We start from the raw sequence: 24592 nt of genomic DNA on the forward strand, positions 1-24592 counted from the left end.
CAACCATTTAGTAATTATGACACGTAGTCATCAGAGGAAAACCGCTACATTTTTCCTAATGCAGCAAGGGATATTTTATATGCACTTTCCCCACAGACATAAAAGCACATGTATACATACCACGGCCTTTGATCAGTTGTGGTGCACTGGTTGGAACAAGAAAAAAAACCCAATCAGTTGTATGGATCCACTGAGGTGGTTCGATCCTGCGACGCAAGCACCTCAACCGAGCACACAACCGACTGAGCTATATTACGCCCTCAATATTATGACTTAGCCCGAGTAGTCTGACCGTAAGAGAGCTAGACAGACATTTGGATGGTCATTAGCCATTTAAATCAAGGAACTCGAAAATGATCGATGTAAAGATATTTGACGTCAAACATAGGATTGTTGTGGTATTAGAGCAGGAATCTTTGATTACCGTTTGGTGGAGAGCGATTGCGAAAAAAAATACATATATAGCTTGGTCTTTAATTTAAAAAGAATCCACATATTAATCCTTGATTTTAAAAAAAACAACCCGACAGCACCCACATTCAGTTAAGCTTCGGCCAACTCTGACGCCGGTATTCCAAAGCTCGCTGGCCTTTATAGTGACGTAGCGTCACTCGGAAGGAAGGAAGGAAATGTTTTATTTAACGACGCACTCAGCACATGTTATTTACGGTTATATTGCGTCAGCCACATGGTTAAGGACCGCAGAGATATACTGAGAGAGGAAACCCGCTGTCGCCACTTCTTGGGCTACTCTTTTCGATTAGCAGCAAGGGATGTTTTATATGCACCATCCCACAGACAGGATAGTACATACCACGGCCTTTGTTTCACCAGATGTGGAACACTGGCTGCAAAGAGAAATAGCCCAATGGGTCCACCGACAGGGATTGATCCTAGACTGACTGCGCATCAAGCGAACGCTTTACCACTGGGTTACATCCCTCCCTAGCGTCACTCGATGGGTATTATTGAGGTTAGAATGGCACAAAAGCTGTTGCTAGTAATGTTGGTGTTCACTATGCAATGTCTGCGGAGATGTTCTCGACAGTTTAGGGGTACTAGGGATCTTCCATGTTTAGGGAAAGAAAGAACATGTTTTATTTAACGACGCACTCAACATATTTTATTTACTTATATGGCGTCAGACATATGGTTAAGGACCACACAGATTTTGAGACGAAACCCGGTGTCGCCACTACATGGACTACTCTTTCCGATTAGCAGCAAGGGATCTTTTATTTGCGCTTCCCACAGGCAGGATAACACAAACCATGGCCTTTGTTGAACCAGTTATGGATCGCTGGTCGGTGCAAGTGGTTTACACCCATTGAGCCTTGCGGAGCACTCACTCAGGGTTTGGAGTCGGTATCTGGGTTAAAAATCCCATGCCTCGACTGGGATCCGAACCTAGTACCTACCAGTCTGTAGACCGATGGCCTAACCACGACGCCACCGAGGCCGGTAACCATGTTTAGGGAGTCAACACGCAAGTCGTCAATATTAAGCGGATACACATATGTATCATTTCACATCCTAATTCATCAGTGGAAGAACTGTATGCAACCGATTAGGTGATCACAAAGTACGACAATGACCGTACATCCATACGTTGTTCTGTTACATCGTCACCGACGGCACACCAGCATTGTGTAGATTGTATTTCAGGTTCAGAAGACAGGAGAGGATCTTTTAAAAGATAGATAGTACATCTATGTTAATCACAATATTTTTAAATTTTAAAACTATAAATATAGTGTGTATATATGTATGTGTGTGTGCGCGCGCGTGTCTCCCCCCCCCCCCCCCCCCCCCCCCACACACACACACGTTTTGGCATCTTACTACACCACTGCTGAATGTTTGCTTTTATCCTGTACTGGACGGAGGAGCCGGCGGAAATCGACACAATCGCCCATGACAGGCGTGCGCTATGTACAACAGCTTGCTCTGAATGTTCACGTAAACCCTTTGACCTGACCTGACCTTGTTTTTATGTCGGTAGTAGTCCAAAGTATGTCAACAGCGGGTTTCCTCTCTTAATATTTTTGTGGCCCTTAACCATAATGTCCTTCAATATTTATAACCGTAATAAATTGTGTTGAGTGGTGAGTCATAAAATAAACCATAATTTTCTTCTCCTAACCGTCGTCAGAACTATCGTGCTAAATATAGAACCGTAATGTTTGGCATATTGTAGTTGATGGGAGTGGGACGTAGCCCAGCGGTAAAGCGCTTGCCTGATGTACGGTCGGTCTAGGATCGATCCCCGTCGGTGGGCCTATTGGGCTATTTTCTTGTACATAACATCAGGACCTAGTGCACCATGACTGGTATAACAAAGACCATGGTATGTGCTATGTTGTCTGTGGGATGGTTGTCACGGGTATTCTATAATACCCGTAACCGAATAAAACACGATTGTCCAAATATCTCTCCTAACTGTATATCTATTAGATCTCTCTGTAACAGGCAGTTCAAAACCGCTTTGGCTCGTCTCTAGGTATGATCAGAGATACGATCTTATATAAAGTATATATTATTATAGCACGTTTAGTTCACTAGAAAACACAACAAAAACACAATACACTTTGGAATCTGTATTAACCTACGCTGACAAATGTACAGCCGCAGTAGTTAATTAATAACAACAATAATAACAACCCAGAACTGATCACTTAATTAGTTAATCTCTAGGAGTTTAGTTTACACAATATGCTAATCACTTCACCGTGACACAACACCCACACGTGTGATAATTGAGAAACGCTTCTAGGAGAAGTTAATTAATAAAGGAATTACCACTCTATTCCTAACTGGTTAATTTTTAATTAACCCTTAACTACTCATTCAGTAACCTTGTAACACAGAATTAATACTGGTACCTATCACAATAAAGACAATAACCTACAGTTTACCTAGGTCTTCTAGGATGACTGGCTAAGCTTTATATTACCAAATACTCGTATAATGTTAGAACAAAAAGTCTACGATTTACTTTGTCAGATGACCGAAGACACTGTCTAAAGAATATTGGTATAATACAGTATTAAAATATTTAAAGTCACATCAATCACATCAAGGTTATACAACAGAGCAGAAATAAAATATTTACCAAAGTCCAACGGACTACGTTCCCTGGGAGCCGTCCTTTTTGCTTCTCCTCATAACTCTAAAACACTAGCTATTTATTCTAAGTAGAAATATCGCCTGGGGGTAAATCGCGGCACCGAATCTTATCGTCTGATATTCCACCTCTCCCAGAGTCGGTATATTTCTCTCTGATCGTCAGTCTGGCTGTCGCCAATCCGCGACCAATCCCCTGGCCATAAACAGCACTACCGGAGATATTACGTAACTACTAGCCACATGGCCTCCACACCTGCTCTGGGTGTGTATTAGGCGTACCGATCGAGGACTGTCGCGCAGAAGTATTACGTAACAAGTTGCCCACCTGGATAAGTGCAATGAACTGCACACGGCCCTCTAACACAATTAATATCGCCACAGGCGAAAAGAAATTAAGAGCATGTACCGTCACAATGGTGTATATGAAATATTCTTGCTACTAATGGACACCCCCCCCCCCCCCCCCCACACACACACACACACACACACACCGCCTTTACAATTCGGCGCACCGGTAAAAAATGTGCCAAATTTCTTTTATTCAAACTGCGCAACGGTTTCCCTATGGGACATTCAAAATTCAAAAAGTCTTTGCGTGGGACCTCTCTGAGGTGTGTACTGATCGATTAACAGGTACACTTGATGTTGAGGGTCCTGTTCTGCTGATCTGACTTTCTCTTCATCATTCTCGTTTGTACTGGTCGATCAATAGGTACACTTACTGGTCGATCAATAGGTACACTTTCTCGTTTGTACTGGTCGATCAATAGGTACACTTTCTCGTTTGTACTGATCGATCAATAGGTATACTTGATGTTGAGGGTCTTGTTCTGCTGATCTGACCTTCTCTTTATCATTCTCCATTGGAAAACGTGGCTTCATTTAGGACATTGCATGTGTTTCATTACTAACTTTTTTGTTTCTCTGTGCATATAAATGAGGGCTAAGTTCAGCCTGCGAACGTTTTTGCTAACGTTCGCGAACTATTTTTGATTGGTTCCCGACATGGCCATTTGGTTTAATTAACGTAAAGCGCATAAACAAGTCTAGCGGACGTTTTTTCTGCTTGGTCTGGCTGAACGTAGCATTGGTGTTCTTACTAATTGGATTAAATAAACACAAAATAATCCGACTAAAAGGTTTAATTTCACGACCAGTTTTAATGACAATTTTATATTATTCAATAACAGTAGCATAGAAGATTAACTCCTGGTGATTTACCAGAGTTAGACATAAGACATCAAACTACTGAAGATTAGGACATCCACGAGTCCAAAACATAGGATTCGAGTACTCGAGGGTCAAACTCGACCCGGACCCGAGTACCCGACATTAACACCAGATGATGATCAGACTAAGGAATAAAGTAAAATAGCATCATGCATCTTAACTCCATCGCTGAACATGGATACCAAATCATGCCATTGTATTGCATTTAGAAACCGCTTGATATGTTCAGTGTTCTGAAGGACAGACGGCTAATTTAAAAAGAGAAACTAGCGCATGATCATATAATTATTGTGCAACTTAAATCGCTGATTATCTGCTGCTGTAATTATTGTCCTACATTGTCCGTTGTATTATAGTTAATTATTATATTCCATCTTGCACGGGTACTCGAGTCCTGTGAACGGAATCGAATCTTGCTAGACTCGACCCGTGCCCGAGTACTCGAGTACTCGTGGAGACCCTACTGAATATAGCAAGCCTGTTTCATACCTCAGTCTATACACATAGATATTCAAAACTACACTGGCCCCTAAACTAAGCTTTATGATGAGAGACAATTTCACATTTCCTATTACTTCAAATACGTTGTATTATTAAAATGATGACAGACTCCAATATCAGGTTGGGGCGGGACGTAGCCTAGTGGTAAAGCATTCGCTTGATGCGCGGTCGGTTTGGGATCGATCCCTGTCAGTGGGCCCATTGGGCTATTCTCGCTCGAGCCAGTGCACCATGACTGGTATATCAAAGGCTGTGGTATGTGTTATACTGTCTGTAGGAATGTGCATATAAAAGATCCCTTGCTGTTAATCGAAAAAGAGTTGCCCATGTTGGCCCCGTGCTTATAAACCTTAAAGGGACATACCCTAGTTTTTAAACACTAAGGCATATTGTTTTTACTATTAGAGCCGTTTTTGATAAGAGAAATCATTTTATTGTTTAGATTATTCATTTCCGTACATTCGAAGTGTTTTTGGTCATCCACGTTTTTTTAATATCACAAAATACATTTCTCATATTTTTAAAAACGCACGTGCGTCTGAGAAGTAACAGCTATGGAGTAGAGTTTTAGTATATTTTTAGAGGGTATTTCACCATTTCAGTCACAGATTAATGTTTCACTCAATTGTAACTTTATCCAAATGTGTTACAGGCTTGTAGGTTAAGTAAACTTAGTGTTCATTTTCACGGGTTGAAACTAGGGTCTGTCCCTTTAATGTCTAGACTTTAATAAAGTCCAGACTTTAACGTCATGGTAACGCCATTCAAATAGTATTACGTTAAAGTCTAGACTTTAAGTTTTATAAGCACGGGCCCAGATGTCTCACCTTCCTCAGTTGATGATGGCTGGTACATCAGTAAAGGAACGTTCAAATACACAAATCCTCCACTTTCCATGGCATTAAAGGGACAAACCCTAGTTTTTAAACACTGAGGCATGTATTTCACTATTAGAGCTCTCTGAAATCAAACATTACTTAGATTTTATTGTTTAGATTATTCATTTCCGTACATCTGAAGTATTTCTTGTCACCCTGGTGTTTCTAATACCACAAAATGCATTTTTCATATTTTTAAAAATGCACGTCATTTTTATTGTTTGAATTTGCGATTTACTGATAAAAAACCTGTCAACTTTCAAATTTCACTTCTGATCCCAATTGTTCTTCAAAATCTTTGGTGGTCATAAAACTTACTGTAATACTGAACTACCGGTTGTAATGTTTGCCCAATTAATTCACTATTATCATATAACCATTCCCCACAGCTAATACACCTTACAATTTTGGCAATTGCAAATTCTTATTAGAGTTCCCCTACTTTTTTTGAAGAGTATATTATAGCCTGGTAAATTTAATCATTATAAATATAGTAAATAGTAAATAGTGTATTGCATGCAACTTTTTAAAACTGCATTGATTTAATATTTAATTTAGTGCTGTTCTTCATAATTTCAAATATGAATAATTGTGTGGACCCCATTTTTACTAGTAATGCAATAATACGTGTATAAGTAGAACATTTGTGTTATATACATATAGATTATAAATTGCATACCACATAATTAAATACTAAATCAAAGGAAGAATTTGAAATGATGAAATACACCATTGGTATCATAAGATATGTATATATTCCAAATGCTTCCATTGATTTAATATTTAATTTTATGGTATATATTATTGCATTATAATGATACTTGATGAAATGACTGATTTAATATCGATTTCAGTGCTATGCAATGCAAATTTCTTATTTAATGTATTCTTTAATAATATGTTAATCTCAATAAAAAAATAATGCAATCATAATTGTTTGAGTTTTATATTACTGTTTAGTTACACGACATTAAGTCATACTCGTCGTTTACATAATATGGATTGATCAAATATCGTAAAGGTGTTGTTCGTGGGTTTTATTTTTAGAAATTACTGTCTTTCCATGCCCACAGTAAGCATGTTTGAACCTTGGAAAGAAAACCCAATTAAAATCACTCAAGCGAACAACTAACTAAGACAGACAAAACATTATCACTGTGGAATTCAACATAAAACGTGTCCTAAATGTACTGGGTATGAATCGTCTAGGGTATAAAACGGTAGTGTGTACGAATCGTCCAGGGGCGAAATAAAATGGGCACGAGTCGTCCCGTAACCATTAAGACGGTTTTTTTCGGTCGTTCTTCATGATTAAGACAGACAAAATAAAAGTCTGCGAATGGCTGAAATGGGTGGACAACATTCAGTTGCCGTCTATGCAGATCGACATGCCCGAAACCGTAGTGGTATAGGGGCATGTTAAAGGTACTCCAGGGGCGTAGCGTGATCTGGACCTAGGGGGGTTCGAATATGAACCAAGTGGACCTTTTTCTATTTTGTTTTTGCACCACCAGAAACTCCTACGCCTACGCCCCTGTACACACACACACACACACACACACACACACTCTCTCTCTCTCTCTCTCTCTCTCTCTCTCTCTCTCTCTCTCTCTCTCTCTCTCTCTCTCTCTCTCTCTCTCTCTCTCTCTCTCTGTCTGTTTATTCATTAAAATTGCTGATATTGGGTCCACTTGACTAGAAGAAATTGACTTAAAATAGAGGAAGCTGAATTAACATTAGGTGCGTTTAATATTTCACGAGTGCCAGATCAACTACGCCAAATCATTTATTTTTTAAAGACTTTTATGCTCCCTATTGTCATGTTTTTCAATTATTATTATTATTATAATTATTATTTGATTTCCATAAGGTATGCTGCATTTGTGTGCCCCTACTGTAGTTAATAGTAGACATAGTCCATTCAGAACAATTCAGGGGGAGGGGGGCAATTGCCCCCTTCCCCCGAAACAAATCCGGAAAGCATTAAAGAAACTTAAAGAAAATTCTCTTCTTAACTGTTTAAGCCCTGCAATTGGGTATAAATTGTTTTTATAAAGAATCAATTCATTAGAAAATTTATATTTTACAAACTATCAACTGGTATGGACGTATTGCCTGTCTGTATTAACAGCAAGCTTGTTCAGGCCCGTAGGACGGATTTTCAAAGTGTGTGTGTGTGGGTGGGGGGGGGGGGGGGGGCTAATTTTTATGGTTGTATAAAATGTGTTGTGCGAAACCGCGAGCGCAGCAGGCGCGAAGCCCCAAATCCCCATAAGGAAATTGTAAAAAATATTAACCCCCTTTAAAGCGATTTTGGCGTGTTTTCGGCTTATTACCTCAGACATTTAAAGTCCCGAAATAAAAACTGGCGAAAAAAGCGCCCCCCCCCCCCCCCCCAGCTCCTACGGGCCTATTGTTAGCTATCATTGGGGACGGGGGGGGGGGGGGGTGAACTGACTATTATTGACAATCTAAATATTTCCTTTTAAAAATATTGATCAAAGTGTTCGTTCATTGTGGATAGTTGAAAAACATGTATTTTATCATGTAGTGGCTTTAAAAATTGAAAATGACGAACCGTGCAGGCGTGACAAAGTTATTTTTCTAAACACACGTTAACTGATTGGAATATATTTTTATTTCATGTACCCAACTGAAAAATATTTAATATTCTTTCTTCAAGTATCGTATTCGTGTTTTTGTCAAAGTAGTTTGGGACGTGACTGGTAGTTGTTTACTGCAGATAAATGTATATTATATTGTTATTTTTGCTCTGCCCATATTCGGGTGTTATGCAAATAAATTATTCTTATTCTTATTCTCATAATGACGTCATCAAATCAATACTAAACAATTATGCAGAGCCTCACACATTTCTAACTTTTGCAATGTGTAGAGATGGTCTTTGTGATAGTGTTACAGCAAAAGAAAAAAACCCCTTGTGTACCAATTTGTTTTAGGTTTTAGTTAATTTCCCCACAGGCCTACCACACTATATAGTATATGAGTATAATTATGACGTCTTCGCGACTTTAGGCCCCTATAGCCTCGTTTTGGATACGACCTTGACAAGGGTGAGTGATCTTTGGACGTTCGACACTGAAGAAAAAAGGTATAGAAACAATTTTAATATCATTAAACGCATATATTCGTACAGACAGACATCTTAAAAAAACCCACACATTACAATGACACAAATACATACCTGTCAATTCACGCATTTGGCGTGAGTCTCACGCATTTGTAACAAACATCAAGCTCTCACGCAACGTTAGGGCAACGACCCCAGTATTCTACCACTTTAGAAAGAAAGGATTATAACATGTTCGTTTATTGGCATTTGCTAATATTTGTTTTTCTTCGTAAATACTTACTGGCAATGCTATTCAATGAATAGACCCAAGTTTTGTTCATGTGGTATACGCCGACTATTGTCCGAACCAAATTGTTAACCACCACGAAAAATTACTCTCCTACCTTTAATTGCCGTTAGATTTCCTCCAAAGTTTGTCCAGACAGAAATCTTGAAAAAACCCATTACAATGACACAGATTCCACATACCAGATGATAACTATGTCACCTGTATTGACTTCGCTGAGAGCGCATAGGGCAAAAAGCATGTAATTTTGTGTCAGCTGCCATTTTAACTTTTTATGCAATATTCTTCAAGAGGGGTGAAACGATAGGACTTAATCTAACAACGTCATAACATGTTATGATATAAAAGAAAACGTGATGACGTCATATTATTTATTATTATTATTTTTTTATTATTATTTTTTTTTAATGATACCACTAGAGGACCACTGATTTTATATTAATTGTGTCACATACTTTGGAGGCTTTCACCCCTCTTGAAGAGTATTCCATAAACAAGCAACATGGCAGACGGCAGAAAACTGCATGTATTTTTTCCTATGCAATCTCAGCAAAGACGATATCGGCGACATCGTTGCAGTCTCGTGTGTGGAATCTGTATATTTGTAGTGGGTTTTTTTGCGATTTGTGTCTGGACAAACTTTGGAGGAAATCTAACGGCAATTAAAGGTAGGAGAGTAATTTTTGGTAGTTGTTAACAATTTGGTTCGGACAATAGAGTAGGTTTGAGTGCTGCAAGGAACAGTATGCAGTATAAGTATTCGACCAGCTGACCCAGTATTCGACCACTTTCTAATTAACTAATAAAACTAAACTTTGAAGTTTTTTGTATAGTAAATGCAGCATATATCAAACAACTAACAGGGCTCAAAGTTTGAAAAATGTTTTAGGAGCACTGTGCTCCTAACATTCTAATTTTAGGCGCACAGAAAAGAAAGAAAGAAATGTTTTATTTAACGACGCACTCAACATATTTTATTTACGGTTAATTGGCGTTAGACATATGGTTAAGGACCACACAGATTTTGAGAGGAAACCCGCTGTCGCCACTACATGGGCTACTCTTCCGATTAGCAGAAAGGGATCTTTTATTTGCGCTTCCCACAGGCAGGATAGCACAAACTATGGCTTTTGTTGAACCGGTTTACACTTACCCATTGAGCCTTGCGGAGCACTCACTCAGGGTTTGGAGTCGGTATCTGGATTAAAAATCCCATGTCTCGACTGGGATCCGAACTCAGTACCTACCAGCCTGTAGACCGATGGCCTACCACGACGCCACCGAGCCGGTTTTAGGCGCACAGTTACATATTTTAGGAGCACTGGGGAATAAGTTTGGAGCACTGATGAATATTCATAGGGGCATCCATAAAGTACATAATTTTTACGTTCCTGGAAGGGGGGATGGTGGTCATCATGTACAAAATGCAGACAGGGGCACTGGCGTAGGTAGCGGGGGGGGGGGGGGGGGGGGGGGGTGTTCCCCTCACTTTACAGATATTTTGCTTTATGTTTGCTTTATAAGTGTAAATTCGGCCCAAGGTCTTTAAAATCGTGAACGTGTTTAAAAGTCGACTTGCAAATGGAGCCACGTAGAAAATACGGCCTATTTGTAAGAAACGTCTTGAACCGTGTTACCGTGATTCTGTAGTCGTTTGGTGTTATTTCGTTTCCAGTTACTATTAACCGTCATCAGACGAGAATCTTAATAAAACCGATTAAATCGGTATACATAATTATAATTTTGTTCAAACTGAGTTGATATTCTATTTAAGGTACATCTCAAATTTTAAACTTACTGCTTAAAAACTATGTTCAGCGAAAGCTGTTTCTTTTCAGCCTTAGCGTAGTAGGCCAAAGGGTGGTATTTTTCTCAGAATTGATGACGTCACCAGACCAAGCATTATGATTCTGTTGTGAATCACGTGCAGATTAACAAAACGTTGTGTCACTTGGCTATAACTTAAGACTACTAATTTCATAGTATGCGTCAATGCAGTGGCCAATTTCCAACCAGCAAAACTAGTTATTTAGTTTGGTCGCACTCGTGCGACTTGGTAGTAATTTATGTCGCACTCGTGAAACATCCAGTCGCATATGCGACCAGTTGGTCGAGAACTTTGAGCGCTGACTAAATCCAAAAAGTGTTGATTTTAACAACTGTAACACATATTCATGCATTTACGCACGCACGCACGCACATGCTTATAAACACATTCACACACGCACAATTACTTTCTGGTGAACAGTCTCTTTGGTCCTATCTCAATTTACAAATAATGATATTAGACTGAAAACAAAAGAAAATATAATTGTGTAAGTCCTGACAAACAGCACACGGCTCGAAACTCGTCAAAAAATATGGTGGCCCAAAACCAAATATCTGGGCCACTAAAATTTCATTTTCAGTGGACCAAACTTGCTTTAGGTAGCCCAAACATGAAATATTTAAGTAAGCATATGAAATGTGCTTCAATAAAATAATATTGATTTGAAGAACCATTTCTACATAGCAAAAATACCAACATACATAGTATTGAAATGAAAAATTAAAAGAAAACACGACGAGCAAATTATTTACTTATTTTGTACAATTTTACAAAATGTCTGAATTTAATAATTTTTTGTTTACATCGTTAACACAAAATTGCATGGCGTGACTCAGCTCCCAGGGGTAGCTCACATATAATACAAAAATATAATGTACAACCAACTGGGCTACATAATTGTTCACATGTTTCCCCTGCGCGTGCTGTAACCTCACCGTGGTGCAGGGGTGTAACATTCTCTTTGAGAATGGCCAATACAGCACAAAATTGAAGTTTTGAGTAAAATTCAGTATCCGTAAAATTCTGTGATATTTGTGTTTTTGTACAGTTCTTTACACTGTTCTTTACACTGTTTTTGTTTAAACCTTGAATTTTTATATTGATGTTGATCATCACTTTATTTATTTGCATTACCATAGTTTGACACCCAATAGCCGATGTATTTTTTCGTGCTGGGGTGTCGTTAAACATTCATTCATTCATTCATGCATTCATTCATTGTTCACATGTTAGCGAAGTGTTGTTCACGTGTTCAGTGTTTAATAGTATAAGTATTTGTAAGAAATAGATACAAACCAAGTGGGGGTAAAGTTTCTTATCCTAACATAACCTACCTTCATTTGCGCTAGACAGAACTGAAAACAAAGTAAACTTCCTTAGTATGCTTGCTTTTTCCCTTTGGTTCTTGATGTATGTTTAAGAAAATTCCATCCGACGGATGACATCATGATCGTGATTTTACTTGTAATCATATCTTTAGTCAATTCAATAAGCACCAAATTGACTGGCCAATCAAAACCCCCAATTAAAACAAGATTTAAAAAAAAACAGAACTCAGAACACCATAAAGTAGATGACAAAAACTAAGACAGCATTCGGGAATGTTCTGCCCGAGAGTTTCTGAATGGTTATGAACTGGATCCGAATGTCTTTGTTTTATAAAAGCTACACCTAACTGCATTCGGTCTACAACATCAATGTTTATAATTAATATAAATGAATGTTGGCAAATTACGGTAAGCCGATATACGTTCAGTTTTGCGAACCAAAATGCTATACAATTATTAATAGTGGCTCATATATTACAGAGAAAAGATCGCCCAAATAATATTATTTGGGCGACTAACGCCATTATTTTTTAATATTTAAGTTGCCTAAACGAGACTTTGGTCGCATTCGGCGACCTGGCCACAGGCCGTTTCGAGCCCTGCAGCACCAAAATACATAAAATTAGTAAATGTGTGGTTCTTGGGAGTTTATTTTGAGAATGTATCCTCAAGCTTTTCTATTGGTCGAATACTGGGGCAACCCTCTCTATCATATGTCATTATTTGATCATGTGGTCACGTGATTGAAATTATAATGACTGAGGTCATATTGCATTGCCAGCTCAGTTTGATTACAAATAAAAACATTAAACAATTTTTCAAAGATTTCAAATGGATTAAAAGTATTGCAAATGTTCACGGGATGTTGGATGGTGTTATAGCATGCTATAAAAATGACCGACGTTCATGTTATCACTATAGTCGATGAAAATATACTTAGGTTCATTCAGATGGTTATCGTCTGCTTTTGCGTTTCCGGAAGAAAGAATGTTCACCCTGTCGCGTATGTTCAAAATACGTTGGGAAAATCTATATACTATTCAGTTTAAACGAGTATGGTAATTAAATAAATACAGTGGTCGAATACTGGGTACTGGTCGAATACTGGGATCACTATAATCTCACACTTTTTCTAAAAATAAAAATATTTTATATATTTTGGAGCTGAATGGAATTATATGCTGATTATGCAGGTCTCAGAATTCGTTACCTATTAATAATAATACAGCATATTGAACCTACCCTCGGTTGTGTACCAACAATCACTCGCGGGTGCTACCGATGACCGACTTGTATGGTTTTAACATTAACCGTATTAATTAGTAAAACTTGCATTTGCTCGAATTTTTTTTAGAGATTTCCATTTTGGACTTAAACAAATAACAACAAAAACCTTCGTCCTGGACCCGACCAAGAGCCTGCAGTCCCTGGACCCTGACTTCTAATTTTCTCACGCCTAAGAATTGTCACAGGTTGACAGCTCTGCAGATTCCACATACTGGGTGGGGGGGGAGGGGGGGGGGAGGCGGCATATATATATATATATATGTTTGTGCTCCACCACCACCCACCCCACCCCCACCCCACCCACCCCACCCCCACCCCACCCACCCCCACACTTTTTGGAACCTTCCTACGCCCGTGCTATATAATAACTATGTCACCAATATCGACTTCGCCGAGATCGCATAGGGCAAAAAGCAGGTATAATTTTGTGCCAGCTGTCATTTTGCCTTTTTATTGAATATTCTCGAAGAGGGGTGAAAGGATATGACTTAATTTAACAACGTTATAACGTGTTATGATATAAAATTAAAGGTGATGACGTCATATTAATTTTTAAAAGAAAGTTTGTTTTGTTTAAAGACACCACTAGAGAACATTGGTTTCATATTAATTACATCTCTATCGAATTCCGTCCTATTAACAGGAAATCGCTACTGCGCATATTCAGTCCAACAACCGGATAAATTTAACGACATCAATATTTACCTTGTCAAATACAAAGTAAAATAATAATAAATTTTTTGTAATTACTGACCATTGTTGTCAACGAATGTAAAATTCCTACCAGGAAGTAAATATTTGTAAATTTTTTTAACACCATCGAAATCCGCCCCATGTGAACGTCACAAACGCGGAATGTATGGAAGACCACATCCGTCATAAAATTGAGGCCACAAGAACACAACAGATTGTCAACGAAGCAAATGTAAATGAATTATGAAAATATCTACACGTTTTTGATGAACAATGGTTGTCGACCAGCACCACTGTGTTCGAGATTAGAAAGTTCCCCTTGCTTTTTTTTTTTTTTTTTTTTTTTTTTTTTTTATTTTGCTTTTTTTTTAGATGCTTTCTAAACAGTCATGCCACTCTTCAGCAAATTTTCATGAATATATAAAAATGGTTTGCTTGTGCTAAATAAGAAAAATTCGACTAATGTTTCTTAATAACAATTGTGGATCTGACACAAACACACTTTCATACATCACCCTACACCTCCCCCCCCCCCCCCCACCCCACCCACCCAAGAGTGCCAGTCATGTGACTTTTAACTAACTATAGACAAAACTCATGCAGACGACAGTCATTACCGATCTGTCAAGTCTAATCTCTTCGTTTATACAGGTTTTAATCTATTATAACCTTTAGATATGGTTTCTGTATGCAATAATAGAATTACCGCTACTGTACAAGGAATAAACACATTTTAAAACCTTTTTCCACCCTCATTTTCTATTTTGATCGATCGAGGCTTGGTTAGTTGATACATTTGCAATAGAATTAAAGTTCGTGCTTGCGCAGTGTGATTAGAACGAATGCAGAAGTGAAATCGGACGGAATTCGATGGGGGATGGAATTCTATAGTTTAGGATACATCGGAGGTCCTATGCGATCTCAGCGAAGTCGATATTGGTGACATAGTTACAGTCTCATATGTGTAATCAGTGTCACTGTAATCAATGGCGTAGCCAGCATGTGGCAGACGAAAATATATTCTTAATGAAAAGTGGGAGAGTAATTTATCGTAATTGTTAACGACGTGGTTCTAAAGTGTTACGTAATTTTATAATATTATTTTGTAATGGTCACACCTAGGTGGATTACTATAGATTAATAATTCAGTATTAGTGTTATGGTACTAGTGCAGGACAGTGAAAAACAGTCTAGAATCGTTAAGTAATTTGAAATGTGCATCAGACAAAAGTAACAAAACCCCAGGGAACGCCTTTTTTTTTTTACTATGGAATTTACTACACGTTATTTATTTCTGAGCCTATTGATTTCTTAATTGCACTCAAAAATACTTTATCGTTGGGGGTTTTTAATTATTATTTCCAAAACATTTTTACTTTCCTACTGAAATTATTTACAAAAAAACTACAAATGTAAGATGAAGGGACGGACTATAAACATTTTTAGTAACTGACAAAGTAACTATACAACGCTGGTAATACGGATAAAGCAATAGCGGTTAGATAAATAACGCTGCGGTCTTGAGAGATCGCATTTTACTGAAGAGGGTAAGAGTAAAGTGTTGATTTCAAGCAATTCTCTCATATTTGTGTTAAAAATAAGATTGAGAGTATTATAACAATATATTTCTTTTTGTCCTTCTATAATATCAAGATAAAAGATTTGGTATTTGAAATGAAAGAAGCCATTACATCCATATAACAACATATTTATTCCTACTGCTGACTGCATTTTCGTTCATAATTATTGATATAACGGGCCCGTAGGAAGGACTTTGGGAGGAGGGGGGGGGGGGGGGGGCACTGACGGATCGGGTACAAACTATATCAGATTTTGGTTACAATGGCAAACATTAATGTGATAAAAAAAAAAAAAAAAAATGGTTTACAAGAGGTGGGCCTGTATATAACAGGCACTTGTAAAACAAACTAAGGATACAATTAGTACAAAAATATTTTTTTAAAGATAAAGATTAGTTTTAGTTATGCAAATTGTATTACACGAGATAAATCAACGGGGTGTTTTTTTAAAGTGAAGGTGATGTGTTTTCGAGTAAAGCATTTAGCGGTTAAAATTTAAGTAAATAATGATTGGTTTGGAGTAAAATATTGTGCGGCTATTACATAGGCCTATGATTGTTATTTATTTGTTTGCAACACTTACGGTCATTTTGAGATTTCAGTAATGGATTTGGTGTCCATATATTTTGGGATAAATAATTTTAAGAAATATTTTAAACGCACTGACCGTGGTTATTAGGCAGTGTAAAACAATTATGGTAAGTTGTAAGTAGGCCTACGCGTTACCTACTAATTACGAATTTCCATTCGTCACACAAACAATTAAAAAAATATAGATGAATTTCAAAACTAAGACATTTACTGACTTTACTTGGCACCTCAAACATTATCAAAGAAGTATTTGAGTCAATAGAACTTCTTCTTACAGGATTGTAACTTAAATTTCAAAGGCCAAACATGCTCCGTACAAATTTTATATGAAAGAGTCTGTAAGTCCAACATTTAATTGCTGTATCACTGAATCGCATCTGTGTGGTAATAATACATGAATACCACTTAGACCTACAATTGACAACATCCACAAACAAAATGTAAGTATTGTTATTCTTGAGGAATTGTCAACAACGTTGCCAACCGTTTCCAAAAACTAAAGAATTGTGAGGGGGGGGGGGGGGGGGGTCCGCGTTTTACCAACACCCCTTTTTGTCCTACTTCTCCTAAATTGGAAAACATTACTGAAAGTTTAGTCGAAAGTGTTTTAATAAAATTGCGTTTTTCGAAATCCTAGTCGTAATCGTTGGTGCACCTTCTTTCTTCGGAGATTTTTGTCCTTTCTGTTTTCGAGTCACAATATATAATTTTAAAACATTGCAGTTTGACAGAACACTTAATGTCTTTCCTTCGCCTTGGTATTTGAAAGTTCGACCTCTTTCATCCAGGCCAAGGTGTCTGTATTCAAATTCACCGTCGGGGTGTTCTGTTGAAGCATATTCGACGATTTTAGTTAAAGACCGACATTGGGCTTTATGGTAATAACAACGGAATGACCTTATTTCATCCATAATGGGACAAGATCTAGCTCAGTTGGTAGAGCGCTCACCTGAGATGCCTCCATCATAGGATCGAACCACCTCAGTGGACCCATTCTCTGATTGTTTTCCCTGTTTCATCCAGTGCCCCACGACTGGTATATCAAAGGTCGTGGTATGTGCAGACTTGTCTGTGGTAATGTGCATATAAAAGATCCCTTGCTCTTTCTGGAAAATGTAGCTGGTTTTCTGTACGACTTCGTGTCAAAACGTACCAAATGTTTGATATCCAATAGGTGATGATTGATTTATTGAGTGGTTGAATGTTTAATGTCATCCCAACACACAAGAGGTACATCGGCATTTGGGTGTCAAAAAATGGTAAGAATATGAATAAATTCACGATTAATGTCAATATACAAACTTTTAAATTAGAATACGATGTATTATAGTTATAGTCACTTAAAGATCAAGGATACGCTGAGGCTTTGTATTATAGTTATAGTCACTTAAAGGTCAAGGATACGCTGAGGCTTTGTATTATAGTTATAGTCACTTAAAGATCAAGGATACGCTGAGGCTTTGTATTATAGTTATACTCATTTAAAGATCAAGGATATGCCTTGGCTGTGTCTCTCTGCCTGCTCTGGTTTTGTATGAGCCAGTTAGTAGAGTGGGGTTTTGCACTGCTGTTCCAATTGGCTTGTCAGCTGTCGACACTGCTGATATTGGTGTATCTGATGTTTTGGTTGCCTTTATGTCAGGCGAAGTATTGCCTTCTGGAACATGGGTGTCAGACTGATCATCATCAGGATCATATTGGTGTATGGAATTACGTCTCTCTCGAGTCTTTAATAGCAGGGTTTCTGCCAGAGGGTAAAATGGGTATGGCGCCATATCCAAATATTTTTGCAGATTTGTTTATTTTAAGTTCATTTTTTGACAAAATTAATTACTCTTATCATTGTTTTATGATTTTCGTGACCCTAACCCTAAATTCAACCCATTTTCTTTCTGGGGGAGGACCACCATACCCCTGTTGACTATGGTTGCATTCAATTCCATAGTGCCATGCCCAAAGTTGTCTTTCTGGCAGAAACACTGAATAGGTGTCTACGATTTCGCTTGTATACTCCCACCTTGGTCTGAGCTCACAAGGCAAGAGTGTGGTGATCCAGGTTCTGGGGTTTGAAAGATGACAGCAGCTTCCCAGTGTGGCTTTGGACCTGGGGTGTGGAGACGTACATGTTCTTCACTGTCGAGTGGTCCACGGTCTTTAGCAGATTTGTTGTAATTAGCAAGCTGTCTTGCTGCTTGCTTGCGTTCCATCATGTCAGCGATGTTATTGGGATCGACGACTGTGGGTTGCAGATGCTTGGCTGAGCATGTGATTGATGAGCATATTCCATGGGACATGATGGGACATGGAGAGTTGAGCCGGAGACATAGACCCGTGTATGGGGGGTGTTGCGCAACTCTAGCAGACTTAGGTAGGGATCTTCCCTCTCTTCTCTTGCTTTTTTCATGAGTCGTTTGTGGATAGGTGGGCTTCATGTGATATGGTTGAAGTCCCATTCCTTTGCAAAACTGTTGAATTCACTGCTGGAGTACTGAGGGCAGTTGTCGCTCACCAATTTCTGACACTTTCCGTGACGTGCCAGTATTCGTTTTATTTTATTGATCGCTGTCCTTGAGCGTGTATCTGGCAGGTGTTCCACTTCTGGGTAGTTGCTGTAGTAGTCTACTACCAAGACGTACTCTCTGACATCGAAGTTGTTAGAGGTCTGATTCAACAACTCGCCATGGTAAGCTTGGTATTGGGTGGTTGGTTTGATCAGGGTTTCTTTCTGGTTCATGTGTCGGTGCATCTGGCATGTGCTACAGTTTGTAACTGATTTTTTAATGTCAGCATTCATCCCTGGCCGGAATAGTGTCATGCACGCTCGTGAACGACATTTTGCGACACCAAAGTTTCCTTAGTGTATTCACATGAACATGTCTTGGTGTATTATCTTCGGAATAACAATGCGGTCTCCTTTGAGTACTAATCCATCGGCATACATCAGTTCATCTATGTGGTTCCAGTGGTCTAAAATCAATTCAGGGCATTCCTTGCTCTGACTTGGCCACTCCGTTATTATGAAAGTTTTAGCACTTGAATGCTTTCGTCATTGGCTGTGTTTGTCTGAATCTTTGCTAGTTTTGGGTCACTGATCGGAAGAGTTTCAATCAAGTAGTGGACGGCAACGTCAGCTTTATTTGCGAACTTGTGTGTCAGCAGTAGTTTTACTGTCGTCAACAGACTGTATGAGTTTCACAATCTGCATGTTAATACAGGATTTGAACCCTATTATAGGAGGTGCATTCACGTCTACCACGTGGAACTGCGGTTCATAGACGGCGTCCTTCAATTCATTTCAATTCACATATGCCAAGATTTTTAAAGTGTTTGTCTGCCATATCCGTGAAGTGTAACTTTACTGCGTGTCAAACTCGGCTTTGGGTAAGACATTTACTTGGACCCCTGTGTCTATTTTGAATGTTAAAGTCGTGTTATTGAATGTGAGGTTCACATATGCCAGGTCATTGTTTTGAGTGTCAGAGTTTACAGTGTTATGTAGAACTCGTCACTAACGTCAGTTTCAAGGTCTGTGTCTGGTGGGTCTATGCTGTGTACAACTTTCTGACAGCATACTGTAGAGAAGTGATTTTGTTTTTCGTTTTGCATGTCTTACATGTGTGTCCCCCTAGCGAGGCATTCAGCTATGTTTATATTTGATATTGATTGAGATGTTCTCTAATGTTGGGGGGGGGGGGGGGGTATTTTTTTGTTCCAGGGCACACCCTGCTCATAGCCAAATTAGCCAGTTGCAATTTTTTAATATACAAAGTGCCAACAATATTAACAAATTGCAATAATGGAAGTTTCAGTCAAAAATACTTTTAATTTTTTTAATTTTTTCTTTTGAAACATAAAGTTTATACCTTCAGTTATATGCCTATAAAAAAAAAATGCCTATAAAAAAAATACAAGCAACTAATTCCATTTACTAGCAGAATGTTTTTATTTTAGGGGGAATCTTGAGAGTGTGTCACAGTTTTGTGCGTACACATTCCACACACCAAATATATCCAGAATGTTTTGTTGTCAACTGACAAAAGAAAAAAAATATGGTGGCCATGTTATATTTAGCCACAAATTATTTGGGAAATCCATCTTGTCATTGAGTGCAAGATTGTTTTAAAATTATTATTCTAGAGTTAATTATGGAAAGATTATGTGTGGGATCGATTACTTTGTAGTTATTTATGACGAATAAATGTGAAAATAACAAAATATTGTAGTTTCAACTTTGACATAGGATCTTTGAGTAATGTGTGATTTAACAGTAAAAACGCTGTAATGCACAAAGCATATTTTACACTAGGATCAGCGGATAGAATTAAAGTGACTAAAAACGTTTATCCAAGGACCAATGATTAATTAATCAGTGTGCTCTAGTGGTGTCGTTAAACAAAACAAACGTTTTCTAGAGAAAAAGAACACATAGTTTTTCATCATTTAATTCTAATCATTTCTTGTTTCATTTTGCAGATGACTTCCATGTCGCACAACACCTAAATTGTTTAGATGTGGACAAAAGATAATACAGAACAGCTTTACGGATCTTCACTTTTTAATAAAACCAGCCTGCATTGCCCTAACAAACACAATTATCTTTCTTGGGTTTTTCCTTTGATGGATAAGTGTTTCGTGGAAAGAGACGAACACAGTACATTTTGGTCAGATTTCACCCTTAATCAAAATGTCAGAATTCATACAGGATGCTCTATGAATCTAAGTGTACATCGTTTTGTAACTGTCATGCTGGATGTGACTTGGAATCACCTGTATAGAACAATCGTAAAAGCCAGTTCTCTATATTAGTTCAGCAGTCCTTATATCAGTCAACGCTATGACAGAAACGATGACAGCTAACACAAATATCACACTGACATTGAAAGACTTTGCCGAGTACGATGCTGCCATGGTAATCTGGCACTACATTTCGCCACTATTGCTGTTGGTTGGCACCGTGGGAAGCATTCTGTCCGTTGTTGTGTTGTCAAGAACGAGACTGCATTCAGTTACCACGAAGTTCTATCTGATCCAGCTGGCGTATAATGACGTCATTGTTCTCAACCTGGGACTGTTGCACTACTGGATGGACTATACCTTCAGTTTCAATATAAGGAACATTTCTAGCTTTGCCTGCAAGGTTCACACATTGGCCGTCACCCTGTTTTTAGACTACTCTGCTTGGATTCTTGTAATGTTAACAGTAGACAGATGTATTTATATCTGTCTGCCAGGTAAGGAATTACAGTTTTATAACATACGAAATGCAAGAATCGTTTCAGCGGTTGTCTTTCTTATGCTCCTGGCAGTGAACATGCATTTTTTGTGGACATATGATGTGGTGGATACGATCATGTTTGGGCGAACAACAGACTGTGATGTAGGCAGACAAGAATATAAATATTTTGTTGAGTATGTGTGGCCGTGGATCGAGCTCTGTGTTTTTTCCTCTATTCCCTTTGTTATCATGGTCGTCGGAAACAGTTTAATTTTAAGACAGCTGGGAATATCAGATAAGAAATTGCAGGACCATAGAGAACAGTCTTCGCATTCAGCGAAACGCCAATCTGTAAATTCGAACGTCATGGACACTAGTACTATACCAGAAGCGAGTTCACTTGCAACAGAAGTGCTGCCAGAAGTCATTTTGCATGTAATGGATCCTATTCCACAAGCTAATGCGCATGTAATTGTTCCTATGCCTGATGAGAATTTGCATGTAACAGATGCTATGACTGAAGCAAATTCGCGTATAACGGATCCAGTGCGAGAAGAGAATTCGCTTGTAACAGATTTAGTGTCAAAAACGATTCGTTCTAAAATGGAAACTACTGAAGGACCGCAGACAGTCAAACCAATTTCCAGTAATGTTTTGTCAGGATACTATCTGCAACAAGATCGACGTAGCCCACCTGCAAATTCGCACGTCATGGACGCTATAACAGAAGAGAATTTACTTATATCAGATTCACAGTCAAAAACAATTCCCTCTAAACTCGGAACTACAGAAAGGCGGATGTCAGTCGACCTTAAAATGACGATGACAAAACAAATGTCAAAACTGAAATCAATCTCTTCACAAATACTTTCAAGGGGGAGACATGCAAAGCTGGCACTAATGCTTCTATCGATTAATTGTATGTTTCTTCTGTTGACGTCACCAATTGTGATTTACCTGATTTTGTTAAGTCACTGGCAGGTCTCTCCAGATGTACACGAAGAGGCGGAGCTAGTGCTTGGCTGGGCTATTGTCAGCGTCTTGCAGTATGCTAACAATTCCATTCATTTCTTCCAGTATTACCTGACAATACCTTCTTTCTATAAAGAGTTCTGGTCAACATTCCGTAAACCACGTAATGTCCCCAACGTATAATTGCTATAATCGAAACACAATTGCATCTGCTCTGTGTTATATCCTACCTCCTAACAACAGTTGAATCCAATAATACTATTTCACATCACGTGTTCTCTCGGTGCCACGCATTGTATGTCTTATCACCTTATTCTTAACAGGAATCCATCCCGAATACCAAGTGAATTGTATTGCAGTTGTGTTAAAGGAGAACTGAAGTCAAATATGAGCCTTATGTTTTGGAAAGATGCATACCCGGACCTCCAACACATACTGCCACTTCAAGAAATGAAAACCGCGTAATTTTAGAATTTATTAAATAACGTGATTATTCCTGCTAACTGGGGGAAGCCATGTTGTTTCTTTTTCATCGCGTCTGGTACTCTAGCTTGGGAAGAAGTGATGTCAGCTCCTACTAACTTCTGTATGCACAGTATAAACAAATGCAGTAATTTACAAGGTGCATAACTTTGATCAACCTGACTTGTAAAGCAACATAAATTGATAATATAATAAATTATTTAACTAAATATATTTCAATTTGCATTAACAGAACGAAATGGTGTTATAGTATTTTTCTCTCTTAAAAAATACAATAAAAAATGCATACTATTAGGCCTATTGGTAGACTACATTGGAGCAAACACGACCACCCACGGTGATAATTTTCTTTTCTTTGGGACTACGTGATTGGTCAATTTTGTTATTTTAGATGGGAAAGTCTACTTAATCAAGAGTTTTACTGAATTATTTACGGTAAGAAAGCATGACGGCTGATAATGTCCACTACTATTTTATGGGTGGCAGGTTATTTCACAATACCCTGTGATGTTAATAATTCCGGTTCGTATTTCTCGTTTCTAGATGGCGGTAATTAATTGCCTTGTCTGGTTACCTACCAAATATACACCTTCCAATCAGGAATCACAGGTGAAAGCAATTAAAAAGAATATACCAAATAACTAAGAAAACACCCTGTTTATCATTTCAGTACGTAGCTTAATGCATGGACAAAACATGATACAGTTATTTCAACTTTGACAATGGTGGTTTATTTTGTATTGAAAAATAATATATACTTATTACTGGGATGGATATTATTACAGAACATTGCGATGCATGGCTATTTCACCATACCGCAAAAATCAGGTACGTTTCTTTGTTCAGTTCTAAGACTAATTCCTGGCGTGGCGCGTTAAGTATTACGTAACCACAGGCTCGCCAGAGGGCGTATTCACTTGGCTGTGCCTGTTATATATAATAGCCGTGTGCATTATATATCGTTCAACATGTCTACCCGTCCACAAGCCTTGCTTAAGCATTCCTTTAATGAGAGTCGAGTCTGCTAGTTCTCTTCAAATCAGACATGAAAGTTTTCGAGACTTCTCCTGAATTCTGGAATTTTTAGTGTTTGTACAGGGTTTTCGGGTGTTTCACTGTTCGTCCTGAATTTGCCACCTTCTCTGTTGAAAACTTTCAATATGTTTTCGGTTGATATTTTGTATACATTCTGAATGGAGGCCTCCATTTTAGATCATTGTACAACTCTAACACCAGGCCAGTCTTGATACCCGACCATCAATATTAAAACATCTGGATTTTTAATTATGTTTGTTTTTGTTGATTTTTGTTTTTTTATCAAGATTATTTATTCTGAATTTTTTTTTTTTTAAATATTTGTTTGTGAAATGTTTTTTTTTTGTTTTTTTTTAATTTCTCTGTAGTTTTAGTTAATTGTATGAAATAGTGTGTGTAATAAAATTCCCATAAATGAGAGAAAACATCTAATTTAGTCACATTTGTTTCATATGAGCGTATGGC

The 24592-nt window shown here is 38.1% G+C and overlaps 2 protein-coding genes across 2 annotated transcripts; one reads left to right on the top strand and one right to left on the bottom strand.

Moving 5' to 3' along the window:
• The first annotated feature begins 8798 nt into the window (after positions 1 to 8798).
• On the top strand, positions 8799 to 23872 carry LOC121371594. Its single transcript, XM_041497603.1, has 2 exons — positions 8799 to 8847; positions 20896 to 23872. Exon 2 carries the CDS (start codon positions 21257 to 21259, stop codon positions 22790 to 22792), a length of 1536 nt encoding a protein of 511 aa, XP_041353537.1. The 5' UTR covers positions 8799 to 8847; positions 20896 to 21256; the 3' UTR covers positions 22793 to 23872.
• LOC121369990 lies at positions 18851 to 19237 on the bottom strand. The gene has a single exon (XM_041495105.1). It carries the CDS (start codon positions 19235 to 19237, stop codon positions 18851 to 18853), a length of 387 nt encoding a protein of 128 aa, XP_041351039.1.
• Positions 23873 to 24592: the final 720 nt, after the last annotated feature.

The sequence above is a fragment of the Gigantopelta aegis genome, chromosome 1 (assembly GCF_016097555.1).
Source record: "Gigantopelta aegis isolate Gae_Host chromosome 1, Gae_host_genome, whole genome shotgun sequence".
In the NCBI taxonomy this organism is placed as follows: Eukaryota; Metazoa; Mollusca; class Gastropoda; order Neomphalida; family Peltospiridae; genus Gigantopelta; species Gigantopelta aegis.

Bases quoted from the DNA above. Each gene is read 5' to 3' on its own strand.
- LOC121369990 (XM_041495105.1), bottom strand. From the start codon at position 19,237: ATGACACTATTCCGGCCAGGGATGAATGCTGACATTAAAAAATCAGTT.
- LOC121371594 (XM_041497603.1), top strand. From the start codon at position 21,257: ATGACAGAAACGATGACAGCTAACACAAATATCACACTGACATTGAAA.